Source organism: Heteronotia binoei, chromosome 6, assembly GCF_032191835.1.
Source record: "Heteronotia binoei isolate CCM8104 ecotype False Entrance Well chromosome 6, APGP_CSIRO_Hbin_v1, whole genome shotgun sequence".
Classification (NCBI taxonomy): Eukaryota; Metazoa; Chordata; class Lepidosauria; order Squamata; family Gekkonidae; genus Heteronotia; species Heteronotia binoei.
In genome coordinates, this window is record NC_083228.1 from 26,996,361 (window position 1) to 27,017,776 (window position 21,416).

Genomic DNA, 21,416 nt, shown 5'->3' on the forward strand with positions numbered 1-21,416 from the left:
TATGTTAAACATCCTATGGATCAATTGAAGCATAGGCATTTCAGCGTTGAGAAGTGGTGAAGAATCATCATCTTTTTCTTCCCAGAAAATTCCTATCTGCTGTTCCTGGTATAGCTCATGCTGCTGAATTTTGGGGAAAAGTGTATTTGGACTGTACCATAGCAGTACAGTGATCTTTGGAAAGAACAGTTCTTTCATTTGGGTTGGCGAGAACTGTTGATCTACTCAACCCTGAACATTCTGTAGTATCAGTAAAAGATGGCATTTTCTTTTTGAAGAACAGTATAACTTTGACAAACTGATGTCTTACCAATGGATTATGTCCAGTGCTCCCTCTAAACCAGGGGTGCTAAACATGCGGCCCAGGGTCTGAATCAGGCCCCCAGAGGGCTCCTATCAGCCCCCTGAGCAACTGGCTGTCATCTTCTTTCTCCCTCTCTCTTGCTTCCTTCAGCATTGCAGCTTCCTTTGCCAGGTTTGCTCAGTTGCACAGGAGCTACAGAGCAAAACCTCTATTTTATCCATTGGCTGAGGCGCCTCCCTTGGGGAGGAAAGAGGGGAGGGAGAGCTTGCTTTGGCAGGCTCTCTCAGTCACACAGAACTATTGAGCCAAACTTCTCTTCCTTCTATTAGCTGAGGCTCCTCCCCCTCCTCATTCTCTGGGGAAGGAAAGAAAGGGTCAGTGCCGCCAGCAGCCGTTGCTCAGTTCCCTGGATCCTGTGGGAGATGCAAAGAAAGCACCTTTAAGACTAATGACTGCTAATGTTTTAAGCATATTTTACTTTAAGTTTTTTAAAAACAAACCTTTAATTGTGTTTGTGTCCTTTATAAAGTTTATATTTCTGCTACCTGGCATTACATTTTATGACACTCATGGTCTGGCCCAATATCTCATTTATGTCAGATCCGGTCCTCATAACAAATGCGTTTGACACCCTCCTCCAAGCTGTAGAGTCATGTGACCAAAAATTATACATTGTGAGGTACTGGCATTAAAGTTGTGAGCTACTGCATAAATTAGTTTGCTCTGGGGCCATGAGCTAAGACAAAAATGTTTGAGCAGGAGGCTAAAAACCTGTGAGCTAGCTTGCACCAACTCAGCTTAGAGGGAACACTGATTGCGTCTATCACTTTTCTTGATACATGTGTTTTGATTATATTAATGTTTTTGGCGGACTCTTCCCTTTATCCACGCAACAGCTTTTAGAGTTAGGTTTAGCGAAGAGACTAAAGGCTGAGGGATTTGAAGGACACCTAGTAACCTTTATGGTTGAACAGGTCTTCAGATCCACCTGTCCCTGGTCAAGCGCTGATTAATATATCTTCCTTTGTCTTTAAAGTTTTTATGAGATATCTTGTCACAATACCAAGTCATGTCTCAGATTTAAAAAGAAAATGTAATTTGAGATGTTAACAAAGTCACCAGTGTGAACTTCCAGATCAGACACAAAAATTTCAGGGTGAGTCACAAGGCCTTCGTAGATGTAGCACATTGAAATTTACGCTACAGTTATGTCAACATGGCATTCATTAGCTGTTACAAGAATTTAGGAAACAGTGTGAAGCCAGATCTTGAGAATGTGTGGTATTTCTTCAGATCCTGCGATGTGGAATAGACTTGCATATGCCTGGCTGTATTCATTCGGTATGTACAATATCAGACATTTGACTTTAGTAGTAGGCCTTGTAAAAATGGCTAAATGTAGAGAATGTTGATATTTGGGAAGTCTTACGTGTGACAGATGTTTTGTATTGTTGAATCCAAAACATGAGCTTGGAAATGGCAGATAACTTTGTTTAAGTTTGCATTTACATCGGTTTGTGTGTGAGGGGAATTCATACCAGACCTCTTCCCCCAGCAAAAACAGAAGCGCTTCTCAAGAAAACTGTTTCGGCACAGAAGGGGGTGGGTGGGTTTCCATTGTGCTAATTTGCACTTGAAATGAAGATCCCAGACTCCACAGGATAATCCATTTTCCCACCACTGTTTGCTGTGGTGTCCCTTTCACACCTCATGTACATTGGACTGCCCCCGTCCCCTGTGTCAAGCTGCTGTCATGATTCCTTGGCCACTTTTTTTTTTTTTTAAAAAAATGGGTTGCATAGATAGTGCTGCTTAGAAATAACCCTAAGCTGAAGTTCTTTTGAAACACCTTTGCATTTGAACAGCACAGCTCAGGACTAACCCAATTATTGGATCCTTCTACCGCCTGTGAAAGGGTCCGCCACAATTGCTCCCCTTCTATGAATTAACTCCTCTCTACATTTGAACAACATTCCTTCTGTGGGAAAGGCAATGGGGAGGATCCCCTCTCCTTCCTGATGAATAAATTAGGTCCTTGCTAGATTAGGCAGATCAATGGGGCCAGTCATTCCCGCCCCCCTGTTAATTAGTCCTTCTTAGGTTACAGCTGCATTTCAGGCCAAGCAATTTTGCTTCTCCCTTTGTGTCCAAGAGCCTCTTTGCAGTTGAGTCTGGATAGTTAGTTCAAGCACAGTGGCAAGTAAAATTGCCATCTCTGGGTTGGAAAGTTCTTGGAGATTTTGGGGGTGGAGCTTGGGGAGGGGAGGGACCACTGCAGGGTATAATGCCACAGAGTCCACCCTCTGAAGCAGCCATTTTCTCCAGGGGAACTGATCTCTGTTGCCTGGAGATCATTTGTAGTTCTGGGAGATCCCTAGCCACCACTTGGAGGTTGGCAGCCCTAGTGGTGAGTGTGGGCATTTTCTTTGGTTATGCTACCCTGAGTAACCCATGAGCTCCCTGAACACCCAGTCCTCCTATCTCAGTGACACCCCAGCCTTATGTACTGCCTGCAGACTTCTGTGGTGTCTGCCCCTCCCCAAGTAGCAAATATTTGTGAGGGTTGTCGTGGAGCACTTAACCAAGGCTTTTTGTTTTCATAGTTCAGCAGCGGCATTGTGAGGATGCTCTGTGTCCCAAAGCAAAACGAACAAAAAAGTTTATGTGACATTGACAAGATGGAGGGGGGGAGTGAAGGGGGGCATTCCTCTTTATGAAAACTGAAGGCATTCCTTCCCTTCAGAGCATGTTTAAAAGATTCCCCCAGTAGTGGCATGGCTCTCCCTCCGTTTTTTTTTTAAAGCATTTCTTTTAGTGAAGGAAACAGGCTGCTCATGGGCTTCCCCATCCCATGCAACACCAGAGTTGTTGAAATGGAGAAAAAAAGTTTGTGTGGAATAAACTTTGGAATCATTGCTTTACACCCAATCCTTGCTGTGCTGTTTTCCCCACAGGGCTTACCTGTTACGTCCAGTATCTCATCATTTCAGTTATTATTTTATATGTTTTCATGGCAGGTGAATTTCTGTACCTACCCACATAAATAAATTACTGCAGGGATTTTATGCAAGGGAAAAGGGGGCACTTCTGGAGAAAGTCTTGCAAAATTTTGTAGTAGGAATAATAAAAACACAGAAGACCAGGTTTTTATACACAATATCAGCTCTAGACTATTCAGATATGCTTTCAAGAAAGTCCCACTGAGTTTGCCAAGGCTGAACCTAGAGTAGAATGAGTAGTAGAACGGACTGTACTACTTCAGGCTGCTGGGGAGGAATTACATTGTTCACTATTCTCTTGCACTGATGATTCTGTTAATGGAAAACTAGTTTTGAGTGTGAGGAGCTAGGTTGAAAACTTCTACTTTTGATATGCTAATTTTTTTTTAAATTTACAGCAAGTTTTTACAAAGGGGAACATTTAAAAAAGTGGCTCTCCCCATGTAGGGGCTGAAGCAGGTGCAGTTCATTCTGTGCTGCGGGAATTCCTCCTTAATCTACAGCACATGTAGGTGAGGCCTTAAAGTGGAATATTCAAGAAGGGGGTCTAGACCAGGGATGTTAGACGTATGGCCCCTGGGCTGCAACCAGCCCATCCAGAGCTCTTATCTGACCTGCAAGCATCTGGTCATTACCTTTATTTCCAGATGACAGAGACTGTATGGAACATCCCTGTGTACTGTCCCAGTGCTAATGAGTAATGGGTGGTGGAAATGGAAAGATGGGCATCAGGGAGATACTGTAAGGAAATATTGTAAGGGTGTTAATGTTTTAAGCATGTTAGTACATTGTGTAAAAATAATATTGTTAAATGGGTTTGCCTGGGTCCTTTATAAAGTTTGCATCTCCCTTGATCATTTTATGGCACAAGTGGCCTGGCCCAATGAAGTGATATTTATGTCAGATCCGTCCTTCATAAAAAATGAGTTTGACACTTCTGGTCTGCACTATCCTTAAAAGAAGCAGACTCCCTTCTTTGGGGAAAATTTTTGTGACATCTGAATAGGTTTATGCCCAGTACACCTTTAAGACAGACAGTTTTATTCTGGGTATAAGTTTTTGTGCGCATTGACACTTCTTCAGATATACTGAAACACAAGTCACCAACCATTACGTAGAGATAACTGTTAAGGAGGATGTTGCCTGGAAAGGCCAATTAGAGTAAAAACGCATAAGTAACTGAGCAGTAAATATAGCTAAGTGGATGAAGGCGACTGGTAAGACCTATAAATAGCAGCAATTTAACATACGGTGTAATAAAGGAGTTTAAAAAACGATGTGAGAACTGAATGAGATTAGCATGTGTAGTGAGATAAGAAATCAATGTCTGTGTTAAACCCTGAGGGTTCCATTGTCCTGAGTCTTGGAATAACAGATAACTCAGCAATTTCCTTTTTCTAGTCTGTTTCTAGTCCTTTTTCTAGTCTGTTTGTAAGAAAACAGCTACTTTGAGGTCCCCCATTGAGTGTCCTGGAAGGTTGAAGTGTTCTTCTATAGGTTTCTCAGTTTTGTGATTCTTTATATCAGATTTGTGTCTATTTATCCTTTGGTATAGGGTTTGACCTGTTTGCCCTGTGTAGAGAACTGAAGGGCAACCTCACCAACAATAATATAGCAGCTAGTTTGAACATGCTAGTTAAAGGGCCTGCGAAACAACTGATCATCAGGCCCTTTGACTGGGAGGGAGGTGGGCCGCTGCTTCTGCCCCGCTGGCACAGCTATTTTAATGGCGAGGAAGGGAGGGCAGCCGCAGGAGCAGCAGGGAGGGAAGAGAAGACCCTTCTTTTCCCCCCTGTCACTCTGGTCACAACCCTCCCTTCCTTCCCAGCCACTAAAACAGCCAGTGGAGCCACAATAAAAGGGAGGGACGGTGGCTCAGTGGTAGAGCATCTGCTTGGGAAGCAGAAGGTCCCAGGTTCAATCCCTGGCATCTCCAAAAAAGAGTCCAGGCAAATAGGTGTGAAAAACCTCAGCTTGAGACCCTGGAGAGCTGCTGCCAGTCTGAGAAGACAATACTGACTTTGATGGACCAAAGGTCTGATTCAGTATAAGGCAGCTTCATATGTTCATATGGACACTGTGCTAGAGCTTGCAGTAAACTCAGATGCCAGCTTTATTGCCACATATACCCAGACAACACAATTACAATCACAGGACCTAACAACATCAACTACACCATCTCAGGTGCTCATCTTGCTTATCTTCTAAAGTTGTATATGCCATTAAATGCCAACAATACTCTTCAGTCAGTGGCATAAGCCACTCTGTGGTGTGTGGGTTGCTGTAGAGAGCAGCTATGGGGCTGGCCAGTCTTTGGGGTTGCCAGCCTTCAGGTGAGGTTGGAAGATCTCCAAGAATTACACCTGATCTTCATACCGTAGAGATCAGTTCCCCTGGAGCAAATGGCAATTTTCAGAGGCAGACTCTATGGTGTACCATAGATTCCAGGAGAAATCCCTCCACAGGTTCTCTCCTACAAAGGTACCCCCCCCCCCCAAAAAAAAAAAATCTCCAGGAATTTCCCAAGCTAAAGTTGGCAGCCTTACCGGTCTGTGTATGGTGCATTGTGAGATCATTAGGTGTTTCAGTAGGGAACTGCCCCTCTGAGAGTTGATATGAATATTCATATTTGATCTTCCCATATCCACTTAGGACATGACTCCCCTTTAATGTCTCTGGCTTACATTTTATCCTGACTGAAGTTACAAGGGGGCCAACCCCATACCAGATCACATCAAATTTTGCCCACTCTTCCCTTTCTGCTTGTGAAGCTCCTTGTTTGTGATTTGTCAAATATTGTCTTGAAAATAAACTGTATTCGTTCTTGGTTGGTTCTGTGCAAGCCTTCCTGCGCTGTGTGAATCGTGTCCTGACCTACAGTTACCTGAATCTGAATAATACGTCTGCATTTATAGATCCATGCAGACCGTGACAAAAAACGGTGCTCATGTAAAATGGATGCTCCTTCCATAGACTAGCTATATTTATAAATTAGTGATAAAACCATGCAGAGAGGCCCTGGCAGTCACGAGCTCTGGCATACAGGACACGCTGCAGAGGCATACCAAGAAGGGAGGCTGGGTGTTGGTGCTTTGCTAAGCCACACTTTGAAACCAGCAGGCTCGTTCCATTTTGAACTTATTTGACTGCAACAAAATGGGCGTTTTGGCTGCCTCAGAAGCCAGTTTGACCCAGAGTGTGGGATATCCCTGTTTGTTTATTTGTGATTGAATTTCTGTCCTGTCTTCCCCTGCATATCAGGGCTTAGGACGGTTTACATCAGAAGTTATAACACAATATAGCATAGCATAACAAATAGCATAATTTCCCAGTGGAAAGCTGGGTAGGGCATGGTTTAAGGAATGCATGCAGATGAGCTAAACATAAAATGTCAGAGTGGAAAGGCCACCTAGTCTTCCACCCAACCCATCCCTTCATGACCTCACAGGCCAACAGAGAATCCAGAGCAGAAGCCAGATGCACTGTGGGAAGGGAGCCTGCGGGCAAGGAAGTTCCCAGGTGACTTCAGTGAGGAAGTGGGGGGCAGGTGTTGGTTTAAAATTCTCTTTCACACTAAAACCAGTTATTCATTTTGGAGTTCATGAATCACAATATGCAGTATTTATAGACTGTCCCTTCACCGGCTTTACAATAATTCTTGCAGTAGCCCTGCAGGATACCTTAGTATTGTTCTCCCTGTATTGTATGTGAGAAGCTGAGAATGAGAGATGGTGGCTTTCCTGAATATATTTGTAGATGAGGTGAGGCTTAAATTAGGGACTTGACTCATGCAGTTCGATTATCTGTGCTTATTCAGAACTAGCAGGATTTCCCCCAGGATTCAAAAAGGAGTGCCATTCCTTCCAGATGCAGTACTAATGCATTTGGGCTACGTTCTTTTGAAGAAGAAAAAAAAGGATGGTGTAAACCAGGTTTGGAAAAGAATGTACTGAAGACGGTGAAAACCTAGAAAAAGGACAGAAATGTCAAGTGGAAACCCAATTTTTAAAAGAGTGATTCAGTTGGGGAGCCAAGGTAGAGAAAGACCTCCACGTGGAAGCAAATGAAGTATACTTGGGCTTGTGGGTTTGGTATAGTTTCTGCAGTTGCAAGCACAGAATCCCCCCACCACCACCTTTCCTCAGACCCCTTCTGCAAGTTGTGTCTCTTGGCCAAACTCAAGTGCTTTATCTGCGTGAGGGCCAGTAGAATTGTATGCCCAAAATTTCATGTGGCTTCCTTGTGCCAAAGATTGATTGTTCAGGTGACTTGGATGTAGACCAGCTTTCTCAGCTGTATCCAACCTAGATGGAGGTCATCTAGTGTTGAATTTCTCCTTGCATTTGCACTGCATAGTATCAATGGATAAACATATAGTGAGTAAGGTGATATCTTCACCAACAAAATATCCAAGGTATTGCCTTATCTGGTTTGTGCAGCTGATTCTCAGGGGCAAGCCCAACAACATCATTATTACACAGCAACATTTCTAAAGAAATGAGAGACATACACTTTTCTGTAATGTCAGCTACATGATGCCTGTTTGTGATCTAATGCTATGCAGACTTCCAGTTCTGAAAGCAATGCCATGTGTCATTTTTTGCATGCATGAGATCTCAGGTTCATACCTTGGTACTCCCAGTTAGAGGGATGGTGTTGAGAAAGCCCTGCATCACATCCTGGAGCACCAAAGTAAACAATTCAAAGTTAGGTAGGTTAATCCCCCCACCAGTATAAAACAATTTAATGTGTTAGTTTGCCTTCAGCAGTAACTCTCAGTGACTCATGTATCTGACATGCCTTGTGGCTCTTCTGAGCACTGCCTTTATCTGCCCCATGTTTCAGGAACATGGGCAAGGCTGGTGCTAGTGGGCCTCATAGTTTGCAGATGGTTTCCACCTAGAAACAGCTACTATTGAAGGAACCAGTAAACTGTGAGCTTCCTTGAGGTGTAGGCCTCATACCAGGGATGGATGTAAATGTGACTTCTTTAGCCAATGGTTATTACAAATGTGGCTCTTTGTGAGGTTCACAGTGAGTACTGCTTGTGTGCAGTAATGTCTGCTGCTTGTGCCATCTCCAGGGCTTTTCTTGGGCAGGAATGCACAGGAACACAGTTCCGGCTGGCTTGGCATAAGGGGATGTGGCCTAATATGCAAATGATTTCCTACTGAGCTTTTTCTACAAAAAAAGCGCCCTGGATGAAGATCAACCAAGACAGCAACAAAACCGTCAACTGTGTTAGGTTTAAACACCTTTAAAACTTTGAAACCATTCCCAGCCAGTCTGTTTAGTGGTGATGGCAAATAAAACTACTTGTCCCATGCAGGGTGTTGCATGAGCCTCTGTTAAATCAGTTGATTTCTTTTGCCTTCACAGTTACATTTCAGCAGCCACATATTTTCCCCCCAAATAAGTGAACCATGTTATGGGAAGTTATGAAGTTATAAGCCGTGTAGGGTAAATGGTCTTTAGATCACTAAGATATTAAGTAATTGCTTTCTGTGGCCAATAACTTGCCAGTGTTCTTCTGTTAGGGTTTATAACACTGTAAATAGATGTTAAAAAGGGCAATACAATATCTGGTCGGGTGTGACACTGTAGCCACGCCAGCCCTTTTGAAATAAATAAAAATCACCCAGTACTTCTAAAAGACACTTTTAACACACGCTGAATGTACTTTGCAACTGGATAGTTTTGTGCAAAATATCAAAGTTCATTTGCAGACTACCTCTTAAATGCATTTAAACATGGATTAATAGTGCATTCTTTAGCATGTATGAAAGTGCCTAATTCAGTGCTTATTTATTTAAAAAGTGTTGGTTTCTGTGTTGTATCAGTAAAATCTAACACAAAAATAATGTGCCAAGGCACAAATGAAATACAACCTACTGGGTGTGTTGTGATGCATTATTTTATTAGTTTAGATTAGTTTAAATTATTTAATTAGCCCTGTTGGCTTTGTGACTGTCTGATGCTACAAATGTTCTGAAACTGATGAGCATATATGCTAGAGGAAGTGACAGGATGGCGAATGTGCTGGATCAGGTAGATTATTTATGTGGTAATTAAAGGAGACATTGAGTTGGACCCACCATGTGGGAGAGAAGTTTTACTTAATACAGTTACATTTGTGCAAGAGCTACTGTTTGAGAAGTGATTTTTCATTTCTGATCAGGTTCAATATGGTTTGAGCGAAGAAAAACTCTTATGGGGAAGGGTACTGACATATACCTTCCACGATGTTTTTCTTGAACAGAAACACAAGGCAGGGTACATCCACCTTACCTTGACTCAGGGTCTGCTGGTGATGATGACTCTCTCATGTTTCTCCTTGCACAAGAGCCCCTGAGTGAGGGGGAAAGTTCCTTGGGATCCAACATGATGTGTTGTGGATACTTCAGGCACTATTGTGGGGAGAGACTAGAAGCTGCTTGCTAAAGTGGGGGTGGTTGTAGTAGTAGTAGTAACAGCTTCTGCCTGTGCAAAGGATACTGTAATTCTAAACTGCGGTAATCTTTTCCCTGTAAACATGTCTAGAAAGCTTTTTAAGGGGGCATTTTGGTTTTCAGAAATGCATGGTACATATCACTTGCACACAAGATTTTGTTTTATTTATATAGAAAATATTAAAGACCTACTCAACATTTCTAGTTAAGTCTCCGGTTGGCATAAGTGGCCTATTAGATTTTAAAAATAGAAATTTATCTTTAGATGTATTTCATGATCAATTGTGTAGAGCTGTTTTTGTCACAAAATCTTAGGACGGGTAGGCAGCCAGCCAGCTGAATGAGCTCTCCAACAGGCATTTTTAAAATAAAAATGCAATTTTCATCCATTAAGAGGACTCTGACAGATTAATCTCTTATTAGATTATAACAGAGGATACCAACAGAGATTATGTTTTCCAGAGTGTTATGAAGATGTCTGTAGGACCTGGATATAAAAGAAGTCTGATTCAGGAATTGCAAAATGCTCTTCATGCTTTAAAATAAATTGGATTGTGTAGCAGTTTGTTCTGTTGCCTGTTGCAGTGCTACCGGTGTGGCCAGTAAAAGGAAATTTCATAATGCACGAGTTGTCAAGGTCTTGTGGTGTGTCTCTCTCACAGTGGAGTTTCAGGGATATTCATTTGGTGGTGAGACCCTGTAGCTAATGCTGATACATTTCAGGGCTGCTGCCTCCATGGGAAGTATTCTTCAAATCATTATGTCTGTAGCTTATTTTTATCCAGAGAAGAACTGAGTCTGCAATAAAGGGGAAAGTAGCCAAGTTAGATTTACCATGCAAGAGCTGTCTTTCAACACTGTGTAGTTAGTTCCCTGTTGCTGCTGCTGTGTGTGGAACTGCAGAGAAAGGTCCTTCTCTGTGTCTAACATACCACTGAAACAGCTGAAACAGAGGCAGTAGGCAAAAATGGCCCAGTAACAGGCAAAATTGCTTTTTAAAGAGAATTCTTATAATAAACAAGTGCACTTGCTGCTGTCCACTGGGCTTACTTGGCAAAGAAAGGAAATCTGGGCCTCTTCCTGGTCATCATTGCTTTGCCAGAACACAACTCGGAATGGGGTTATGTAGATTGATTCTCAACAGCGAGGGGCATAAAACAAGTTAACTTGCACTCCATTACTGCTGCTGAATATTCTCTTCATCTTCCTGCATGAATGGCAGTCGTTTATTTATAAGGAAAAATAAAACATCGAATATGGAGACACTGTTCTGGACAGTTGTTTCAACTCTTGATGCTGTGTGTCCAGGTTTTCTCTGGGACCCACAAGGAGTGCAGTGTGCACTATGGGTGTGCAAGAAAAAAATTGGTTTTATTCAGATTTGGGTGTTGGGGACCCAAAAATATTTGGTATTCTCATAAACCCCCAAATACCAGTATCAGTATTGTACTGGTATTCAGGTTTGTATTTGGGAAATCTGAATATATTCGGCTCCATTATACCCTATGAATATAATGGAGAATTTCACTCACTGAGTTGTGTAGAGCTGACTTGGTGAGTCATGTAATGAGAGTGCAGAAGCAATGAGCTGGCTGTATTCCAGAAGAGAGCCCTTGTAACTGACAGAGAATATTCTTTTCCAGAACTTGAAACAGAACCCTTGACTCTTTTATTTTCAAGCGGCCAGCCGTGTTGGTCTGAAGCAGGTGAACAAAGCAGGAGTCAAGTGCCACCTTTAAGACCAACCAATTTTTATTTAGAATGTAAGCTTTCGTGTGCTCTTAAGCACACTTCATCAGACAAGGAATCAGCACGCTCTGCTGCTAGTAGCAAACAGCATTTGATACTCACTTGGGAAACACGTTCTGTCTCCTCTGGCGGCAGATGCACCCAGAATGTCACTGGGACAGCAGCTAATTAGTGCATATCCTCGTGTATGACCACTGCTTGCTGTATTAGTATGGATTCCAGCTTAGCTCATGACTCACAGTAGCTCTACACATGATGATAGTGACAAGAAGCACCAGTGTTACGTCCTGATTGTTGCTGTGTGCATGTACACAGATATTTAAAGATACATGTGCATAGAGACTAGAGTTGCCAGGTTCTTCCCTCCCCCCTCTCCCGGTAACTGAAAGGAAGGAGTGGGTAGGGGTGCCAGATTCAGGTTGGCAGAGTTCTGGAGATTTGGGGATGGAGCTGGGGGGGGGACAGGGACCTCTGTGGGGCACAGTGCCATAGAGTCCATCCCATAGCGTCCATTTTCTCTGGAGAAACTGATCTCTATAGTCTGGAGATGAGCTGTAATTCTGGGGGATCCCCAGGTCCCACTTGGAGGCTGGCATCTCTAACACAGGCTTAGAGGAAATTTTGCTGCAGGAAACACCTGTGTAACATTGGTGTTTCCTGCAGAAATTGTAATGTGTGATGAACACTGTGATATTGGCCGTTCTGTGACTCTCTCCTCAGCCTTTTGCAACTCTGCAGAGTGAGTTTCCTTAACTTTTTTTGAATCTGGCAAAATCTTCATAATTCTCTTTTCCCTGCTGAGAAAAGAAACTGGTCTTACTCTTCTACAAATCATAGAGTATGCTGAAATTGGGATAAGGAAGCCCTGCCTTCTACTTACTTGCTTGCCTGTCTGTTTAAGAACAAAATGTGGAAGCACATTATGTGGTTATTTTATTATCCTGAGTGGCTACAATGCATGATCTAAGAGAAGTGTCCCAGAAATTCTTTCAGTTTTGCAGAGGATGGTAGGGATAAGCTCCCAAACTGCATATTGCTTCAAGGGTGCTCTTGCAAATATTGCAATGACTGGATTACTTGTGCAGTCAGGTCCTGATTAGAACTATAAGATTCAGGCCAGGATAATAGTTGGCCTTGGTTGAATCCAGATCAGATGTGGTTGTTCTCCATCTCAGTTAAAGGTGTGTTGATGGAGCTGGACCCTGAAGTACAATTAGTATTGCTCTGTTGGCTCAACCAAAGGCCAGGATTTATATTGGGCCTGGTCAATTCATCAGCTTTGTATGGCCTGCCAGTAATAGGATAATGTTGCAGTCCCCTGGTCTATTCTGAAGAAGGCCTTGAGTTTTGGGTGCACACAGTCCCAGTATTATTTTCAATCCACACAGCTTCCGAGTCCCAGACATAAGCTTAGTTTGGCCTCTTGTATATGGCACACCAGGTTGCTGTTGGTTTGGCAAAGTGGAAATGATGGTAATCTTGTCACAGGAAACAGTATTCTATCTAGGTTTTTTGGTTGTTGAACATTAATGATATCCTGTTGGGCAACGTGAAATGGACTTAGGTGTATGTAGTGTCAATGGTACTGTTACAAGTTTTCAAGTGGATAAGGGGATAGAGACTTCAATTTGGTGAATGGAGTTGACGATACCTTACCAACTGAAATAATTATAATTTTAAACAGTATAATTTTGTCCAGATCCTCTGGAAAAACGCAAGAGTTAATTAAAAAAAAATCAAGAAATAGTGTATTGAAAAGACACATTTCAAGTCAGAACTATTATGCCATGTCACATGTAGTTCCATTCCATTTTATTTCCATTGTTCTTCTAAAGCCTGTTTCATAATTCTGAGGCTAGTTTACTGCAGTGTGCTTTGCTTGGGACTGCCCTTGATGGTGGTTTGGAACCTTGGGGAGGTGCTATAGCTCAGTAATAGAAGATAAAATTTACATTTTATTTAAGCATGTAAATCCCGCTTTACTTGAAAAGGACTCATAGAGAAGATGCCTGAGTTAATTCCTGGCATCCCCTCTTAAAAAGATTTTAAGTAGGAGGAGTTGTGAAAGATCCTTCTCTGCTTGAAACATGGCAGAGCTGCTGCTAGTCAGAGCAGACAATATTGAATTAGTTGGGTCAATGGTCTGATTCAGTATAAGGCAGCATCAGAAGATCATATAAGTTTCAGTTGATAGAAAACATTGTGGGGCGTATTGCATACCTGTGGCACGCTCGTGTTCTTTCTTGCTTTCCAGGCCCAATTTGAAGATCTCTAAATAAGTGGCTTGTGACCAGGATCTTTAAGAGACCAGCTCAACCAAGTGTGAGAGCCAATATGGCATAGTGGTAGAATGTCCAACCAGGCGGAATCAGGTTCAGAGTCCCATTCTGCCATGCAAGCTCTCTAGGTAATCTTGGGACAGCCGCACTGTCACAGCCTAACCTACCTCACAAGATTTTTGTTGTGAGGCTGTAGTGAAGGAAGGGAAAGCAGTGTTATAAGCCAGTTTGAGTCTCCAATGGGGAGAAAAGCAGGGTATAAATAAATAAATAAGCTCTTTGGCTGCATTGCAGCATTTGACTGTGAGCACCACGTTACCCTTCCAATACACTGCTAATGAAGACACACTTTTTTGGTTGTTTTTAACTGAGGAATTCCCTCCCTTTAAGGTTTTGGCAGAACCAATGTGTAAACAGTTTTTGGGAGTGTTGTACCTTCCAGTTAATACCGGCTTTTGGTGATCATAGATGGCGCTCAGCAGACATATTCAGACCTCTAACTTATATTATTACTTGCTTCAAATCTTGCTATGGATTCCCAACACGATCATCATTCATACACCTTCACTCAAGCGCTGTCCTGTGTTTATTTCTATCTCCTCCTCAGATCGATAAATACCTGTATTCCATGCGACTCTCTGATGAGACTCTGTTGGATATCATGGCCCGCTTCAGGAGGGAGATGCAGAATGGCCTTTCCAGAGATTTTAATCCAACAGCGACAGTCAAGATGCTGCCTACATTTGTGAGGTCTATTCCTGACGGCTCAGGTAAGAATTGTGTATCCTATGATGCATGGTTGCCATTCACAAACAAACCTGATGTCCTAAACACCAAACACTTCCTTGGTTGTTACAATGTATGCTGTGTGAGCCATGGGTTACACTCATTTTTCCAGAGAGGGTCAGAGGGTCAGCATTCCATGCTGGGAATTATTAGGAAGGGAATTGAAAACAAATCAGCCAGTATCATAATGCCTCTGTATAAATCAATGGTGCGGTCTCATTTGGAGTACTGTGTGCAGTTCTGGTCGCCGCACCTCAAAAAGGATATTATAGCATTGGAGAAAGTTCAGAAAAGGGCAACTAAAATGATTAAAGGGCTGGAACACCTTCCCTATGAAGAAAGGTTGAAACGCTTAGGGCTCTTTAGCTTGGAGAAACGTCGACTGAGGGGTGACATGATAGAAGTTTACAAGATAATGCATGGGATGGAGAAAGTAGAGAAAGAAGTACTTTTCTCCCTTTCTCACAATACAAGAACTCGTGGGCATTCGATGAAATTGCTGAGCAGACAGGTTAAAACGGATAAAAGGAAGTACTTTTTCACCCAAAGGGTGATTAACATGTGGAATTCACTGCCACAGGAGGTGGTGGCGTCCACAAGCATAGCCACCTTCAAGAAGGGGTTAGATAAAAATATGGAGCAGAGGTCCATCAGTGGCTATTAGCCACAGTGTGTGTGTGTGTATATATATATATATATATTTGGCCGCTGTGTGACACAGAATGTTGGACTGGATGGGCCATTGGCCTGATCTAACATGGCTTCTCTTATGTTCTTATGTTCTTACAGTGGGTCAGAGTGTCAGACGAGGATCTGGGAAACACAGGTTTTGATCTACACCTCCCCCCCCCTTCTGCAAAAGCTTGTAAAAGCTTCTGTAATAGCTTGTTGGATGTCCATGGGCCAATGAGAGTCTCACCTACTTCATAGGCTTATTGTGAGGATAGACTGAGGAAGGAAGAATCATATATGTTGCTCTGACCTTTGAGGAAGGGTGGGATAAAAATGTACTAGTCAGACAAGTAGAAAGAACCAGTTATTAATTCTGCTTGCTTCCATCTGTCTCAGAGTGTGCTTCCTTTCATGTTAGGCACTTTTCAGCTCTTTGAAAAATATTCGTCCAGCTACTTTAAGGTGCATTTCAAATAGCCATGGCCTTAAATGTTCGTTTTGTGGCTACACAGCTAAATTGCTGTTTTACAAATATTTCAGGCTGCTAATTAAGCAGGAGGAACTTCTATTTGATAACAGCTCTTTAACCTGAAGAAATCCAGCGTGTGTTGTTGACAGGGATGCCAATTTTCACTTTGCAGACGGTATTAATTCGCTGCAAATTACCAGAGAGGACATTTCTAAAGTGCAGCATTTGTTTGAAGTGTGTTCTAGGATTCATTTACTCTTGAAGAGGGCCATCTGCTCTAGTGTTTATTTTTCAGTTTTTTCAAAGGCAATGGCTCGGTTTAAACAAACGATGGGCTATAATGATGATTATAACTTGATGTGAGGTGCTTGTACTGACAAGTGAAGTTTAATTGTTTTTATTCATAGAACATTATAAAACTTGTCTTCAGGCTTGCAATGAATGTTAGCCTAAATCTTTGATGCACCAAACCGTTGCGGTGCATGACCAGAAATACACAATCTGTGGTCCCTTGCAAGATTGCTAAGGATTCTGAAGGCTTTAAATGTAATAGCAGAGTTGTGGCATCAGGGATTTTGAAGTGCACCACCTAAGCTACATACACGTCATCTGAAAGAATTGCTGCACCACTTTTTGAAAAAATTGGATTGCTTGTGTAGTCAGATGAGTGTCGAAGTGATGTTCTTTTGAACACGAAGCATTTAGACATTGTAGATTCCCAGATGGAGGGGTTTGTGTCTAATTTTTCTTTCAGCAAATAAACAACCTGCTTTGATAATTTCCTATGCTGATGCAGAGTCAGGAAAATACCCTGTGGTGCTGAACAGCCATTTAAAAAAAACCATTTGAATATTGGATTGGACCCAGCCAACTTTTCACTCTATCTCACCTAATTCGCCTCCTTTCCACATTGCTTTTTCTGTGTAGGTTTCATGACCCCCAGCATAGCTTTTTGGTGGTCAAAGAACAACACACCCTGCTCCACTTCTCACTAGTGGAGAAAATGATTGAATCCAACCCCATGTGTGTACTTGTTTCCTTTCTACTTTATCTTCAGTGTTATCTCTACTAGGTTTACAATCAGGGTTTTAGTTTTGTTCCAAAACCTGTGTTTGTTGGTTATCTGTTTGCTAAACCAATAAGGATTGCTGCCTTTGTTTGTTTGTGCTGATAGACTAGGGCAAATGTCCTCCCTTGGCTGATCAAATATATTTGTAATGTCAAAAGGTAATTGCTGATAGTAAAGCCTCCAGTGCTTAAGTGCATTGTTTTATTTAGTTAGTGGTGGAAAGCCATTATAGAACAGGTAATTTGATGCTTAAGCAGTGATTTGTCTCTTCCGAAACAGAGAAAGGGGATTTCATTGCACTGGATCTTGGTGGATCTTACTTTCGCATTCTGCGAGTGAAAGTCTCTCATGAGAAGAAGCAAACGGTGCAAATGGAAACAGAGATTTATGACACTCCAGAAGATATCATGCATGGAAGTGGGACACGGGTAAGTGTCCTTTCAAAGAGTGCCCTGTTGAATTCCTTTTTAAAGCTTTCATGCCATGCTTATTAAACCAAGATATGTAGGATTTACTGTAATTCATATTTTGATTCATAGTAGCTAGGAATTGAATATTCAAGAGAACTAGGATACATATCTCAGAAATAATTTCATGTGGAGTTAGCCTTTTTATTTTAAGATCACATCTTTGCTGTAATTAGACTCGGATGAAGGCTAGTTTTTTCTTACAAAACATCTATTTGTTAGAGAAAGGGAATCAGTTTAAAACAGTATCAGGTACATCACAGCCTGTTTACCTGTTCATGGAATCGTATTCTGAGAGCTTCAAAGACAGGCTCATGAAGATATCAAGATTCAAGACCAGGACCATAACTCAAGGCTCATTTATGAATGGAGCAGTATATAGGCAAATAGGACAGGGCACAGAATAGGAAAGCCTGGTTCAGTCTGGGGCTTGTGGACCAAACTGAACCCCAGAACAAGAAACTCACCCAAACTGAACCAGTTAGGCTCCGCCCTCAGTGTACCTGCACTGTCTGGAAGTGATTCAAGCACATTGTCCCCCTGGTGTGCTTGTGTCATTCTGGGTTGTGTCCTGCACTTCCCCCAGCATGCCTGTATTGCTCAGAAATGATGTGAGCATGTCAGTGACATGTTTGTATCACAGATGATGCAGGTGCGCTGGGGGTGGGGCCCAGAAGTGACTTGCCAAACTGAGAAGAAAAGCTCAGTGAGTGTTTGGGACGGTGCCTTTCCTGAATTGGGCAAAGTCTGGCATTTTCCCAGCATTTATGTCCGATGAGCTTGCGAGGCATGGCTGGGAGACACAAGTGTGAGAGAACTGGCAGCTCAAAGGGAACATGCAGTAGTTCTTCCACTTCCACCACTTCTGCCCATCAAATGGCACCTTACGTCCTCTTCTCATTAGCTGTGTGTGCAGAGGCCCAGGTGTTCAAAGCAAGGCCCAGGTGTCCAGAGCAAGGGCTGTGCTGAGTGGCTAGTTTAGCCTTCAGTTACCTCTTAATATAAGTTTACAAGTACTGGGGAAGCTAACAATTTAGGGTTTCTGACTGTGGTTATGTCATTGGTACCTTAATTCTTTGAAGTGTTGTCTGAGTTACCTACATGCATATTTGACTGGCCTTCTAAATATGGTATGTGAATTCCGTTTTTAAGAGAGATCCGCTTCACTATTTTTAGGGATTATAAACCTTGTGGTTGATTGGGATTAGGGAAGGAATGTGTGTCTGCATCTCCATTTTTGGAAGGACATTTTCTTCACTTGCTCAGCTACATTCTCAGTTCTCCATTTGCACTTCAGCTATAAGGAGTCAGTTGGTAGAACTTCCGTTGAATTCAAGGCAAATCAGTTCCTACCCTCACGTTTTAGCAGTTTTAAGGAGCTAGGCTAAAATTCTCAATAGATGAAGTAGCAGGACATTCTTTGAAGCTATGACTGAATTCAAGAGCGCCACACACTGCAGGCCTGATCAGGACTGGGCCCTCATGGCAATTTAAATCTTTGAAATGTCTTTGAAATGGTGGTGGCATCCTTATGACAGCCACAAGGAGGCCATCATGTTTAGTTTGACCTCAGGATCTAGGAGACCCAGGGTCAAATCCCCACTCCGCTGTGGAAGCTCACTGGGTGGCCTTGAGTCAGACTCTGTCTCAGCCTCATGCAAATCCCAGGGCTGTGCTTGTGAGGGCAGAATTTCAGAGACGAAACTGGCGTGGGAGAAAAATGGGGTATAAATCTCTAAAAAAAATAAATTGTTTCTGTAATGTGGAAGCCACCCTCAGATATCTGTCAAGCAGCTCCTTTTTATAGTGAGTTACCTCTTGGCCTGCATTTTGGCAACAACTTGATCTGCCTACCAGATGAAGCAATGGAATAAAGTTTCCCACCTGCTAATATCTGCACTCCGATCTAGTGTAAGAGCCAAAAATGCATGGGCTGGTTGAAAACTTGACAAGCCTGCCCACCTTTTAGCCCATAAGGAAAAAGTACTAGCCCAGGATCCTTGTCTCTAGCATCCAGTTTTCCAGGTGAAGAGAATGATTTTTTTTTTTGCATAAAGGAAGATTCAGCAGTGATGGTTTCAGCCTGCAACCTGAAATGGTGCAGTTTAGACATAGGTTTTGCCTGAAGGCTAAACCTGTGTCTAAACTGCACCATTACAGGCTGCAGGTTGAAACCACCATTGCTAAATCCTCCTTCATGCTAAAAAAATCATTCCCTTCACCTGGAAAACTAGATGTCGGAGACAAGGCTCCTGGGCTAGTCCGCCTTCCTTATGGGCTAGGGTTCTATACGCAAGGAAGAATTTTTTTATGACACCACTAATCATTCTATCTTGTGAGGATCCAGCCCACACTTGCTGTCCAAAGTGATGTCATCCAGACAGAAATCCCTCCTGTCATCTACTGTTTGTGGAAACTGGACTGTTGAGAACCTGGGCTTAGAAAATGCTACTGAGCTTTTTAAAAAAGACAATAACAATTGCAAAAAAAGGCAGGCATCTAGCTGGAACGTTTGTGTGTGGACATGAGAGGACTTTCGAAGGAGCAACGTCCCTGCTTCGCTGTTTGTTTGCGTTCCAGCCTGGTGCATTCAGTTTAAATCTTGGCTGCCTTTCTGAACTGTTGTGAATGCTTGGAAGTCTAGAAGTGCTTTGAAGATCAATTCATTGAAAACGTTTGCGTCTCTAGTCGAGCAGCTCTGGTGCACACTGAAGCACCAGAGGTTCTGTGTGGGGTCATGTGCCTCATTCATTTCTGTGCTTGGGAGAGTTCAACGCATGCTTTATTTGCTTGCCTGATGAACTTCTTTATGCTCAAACGGTTGGGGCAGACCCTGTTTCCATGGGGCTGCATGTTGTGCTTTCAGTCTCTTTGGAGCACTACTTGCAGAGCTTTGAGGTTTTTAAAAACTCTCTAGCTTCTTTAGCTCTCCAGCTCCAATAATAAAATGAAAGTGGGCTTTAAAAAGCTGCAGTGTGTCTTAAAATTCATTGTACATTATTAAGCCCTCTTTTGTTTTATTATTCCAACAACAGAACATAACATTCCTCAGATGCAGCAGAGATATCTTAAATCTGCCATTATGAGTGAAGTCTGTGCACATTATTTTTATTATTAGACCCCGTCTTTCTCCCCGGTGGGCTTACATTGATCTCCTCTCCTCCATTTTATCCTCACAACAACCCTGTGGAGTAGGTTAGGCTGAGAGTGTGTGACTGTCCTCAAGGTCACCCAGCAATTTTCCATGGCAGAGTGGAAATTGGAATCTGCATCTCCCAGATCATAGTCTGAAGCTCTTAACTGCTACACCACACTGGCTGTCTTGTTGCAAGTGAATTTTTGGATCCGTATCATTAAGATTTCAGGACGGTTTGGGACTGAAGCCACTTTACTTGCTCTGATCAGTGACCTACCACTGAAGCCAGACAGGGTGGGTGCAATTCTGTTTTCTTATACCTTACTATACCGTAAATCCATCAAATGTTTCTGGTCCACTAGAATGGCCTGGGGGAGCCCCCTACATTTGCAGTGGTTGTATTCAGAGCTGATGCTTGATGTTTAAAATCTATGGGATTTTTACCTGGGAGGGAGTTTACAAGTTTTAAGTTTTATCTCTTTTTAAACACCTCTCTACAGTTGCTGGGAGAGATTGGCAACGTGGACTGCAACATCATCAGTAGGATGATGACTCTTAGCTCTATTTTTGTTTGTCCTCAAATCCAAGAGCAGCAGTGGAATCCCTGAGTATATATACCAGGATGCTATTATGAGCTAGATAAGGACCAACAAATTGCTGTTCTGAAAACTGGAGGGACTGTGGTTTTTGCTAGTCCCAGATGGGGATCCACTGCCACAGAGTCCATCCTGCAGAGGGCGCTCTTACATCCTGCTGCTGTCAGCTAAGAATCTGACTTGGATCATCCTTGGTGTAGTTATGAACATATGAAACTGCCTTATACTGAATCAGACCCTCGGTCCATCAAAGTCAGTATTGTCTTCTCAGACTGGCAGCGGCTCTCCAGGGTCTCAAGCTGAGGTTTTTCACACCTATTTGCCTGGACCCTTTTTTGGAGATGCCAGGGATTGAACCTGGGGCCTTCTGCTTCCCAAGCAGATGCTCTACCACTGAGCCACCATCCCTCCCTGACTCCCCAGTAACTCCCCAGGTGGATG

The 21,416-nt window shown here is 42.7% G+C and overlaps 1 protein-coding gene across 3 annotated transcripts in view; it reads left to right on the plus strand.

The window, feature by feature from the left end:
- The window catches only part of LOC132573592 (hexokinase-1), an 80,891-nt gene that overhangs the window by 26,427 nt on the left and 33,048 nt on the right, over window positions 1-21,416 (plus strand). For 2 of the 3 annotated variants that reach the window (XM_060241160.1, XM_060241159.1), the window contains exons 2-3: window positions 14,388-14,550; window positions 17,056-17,204. In XM_060241160.1, coding sequence (XP_060097143.1) covers window positions 14,409-14,550; window positions 17,056-17,204 — 291 coding nt within the window. In that variant the 5' untranslated portion in view covers window positions 14,388-14,408. Of the gene's footprint in view, window positions 1-2,393; window positions 2,501-14,387; window positions 14,551-17,055; window positions 17,205-21,416 lie in introns of those variants that run through there. The other variant, XM_060241161.1, reaches the window with a different exon arrangement.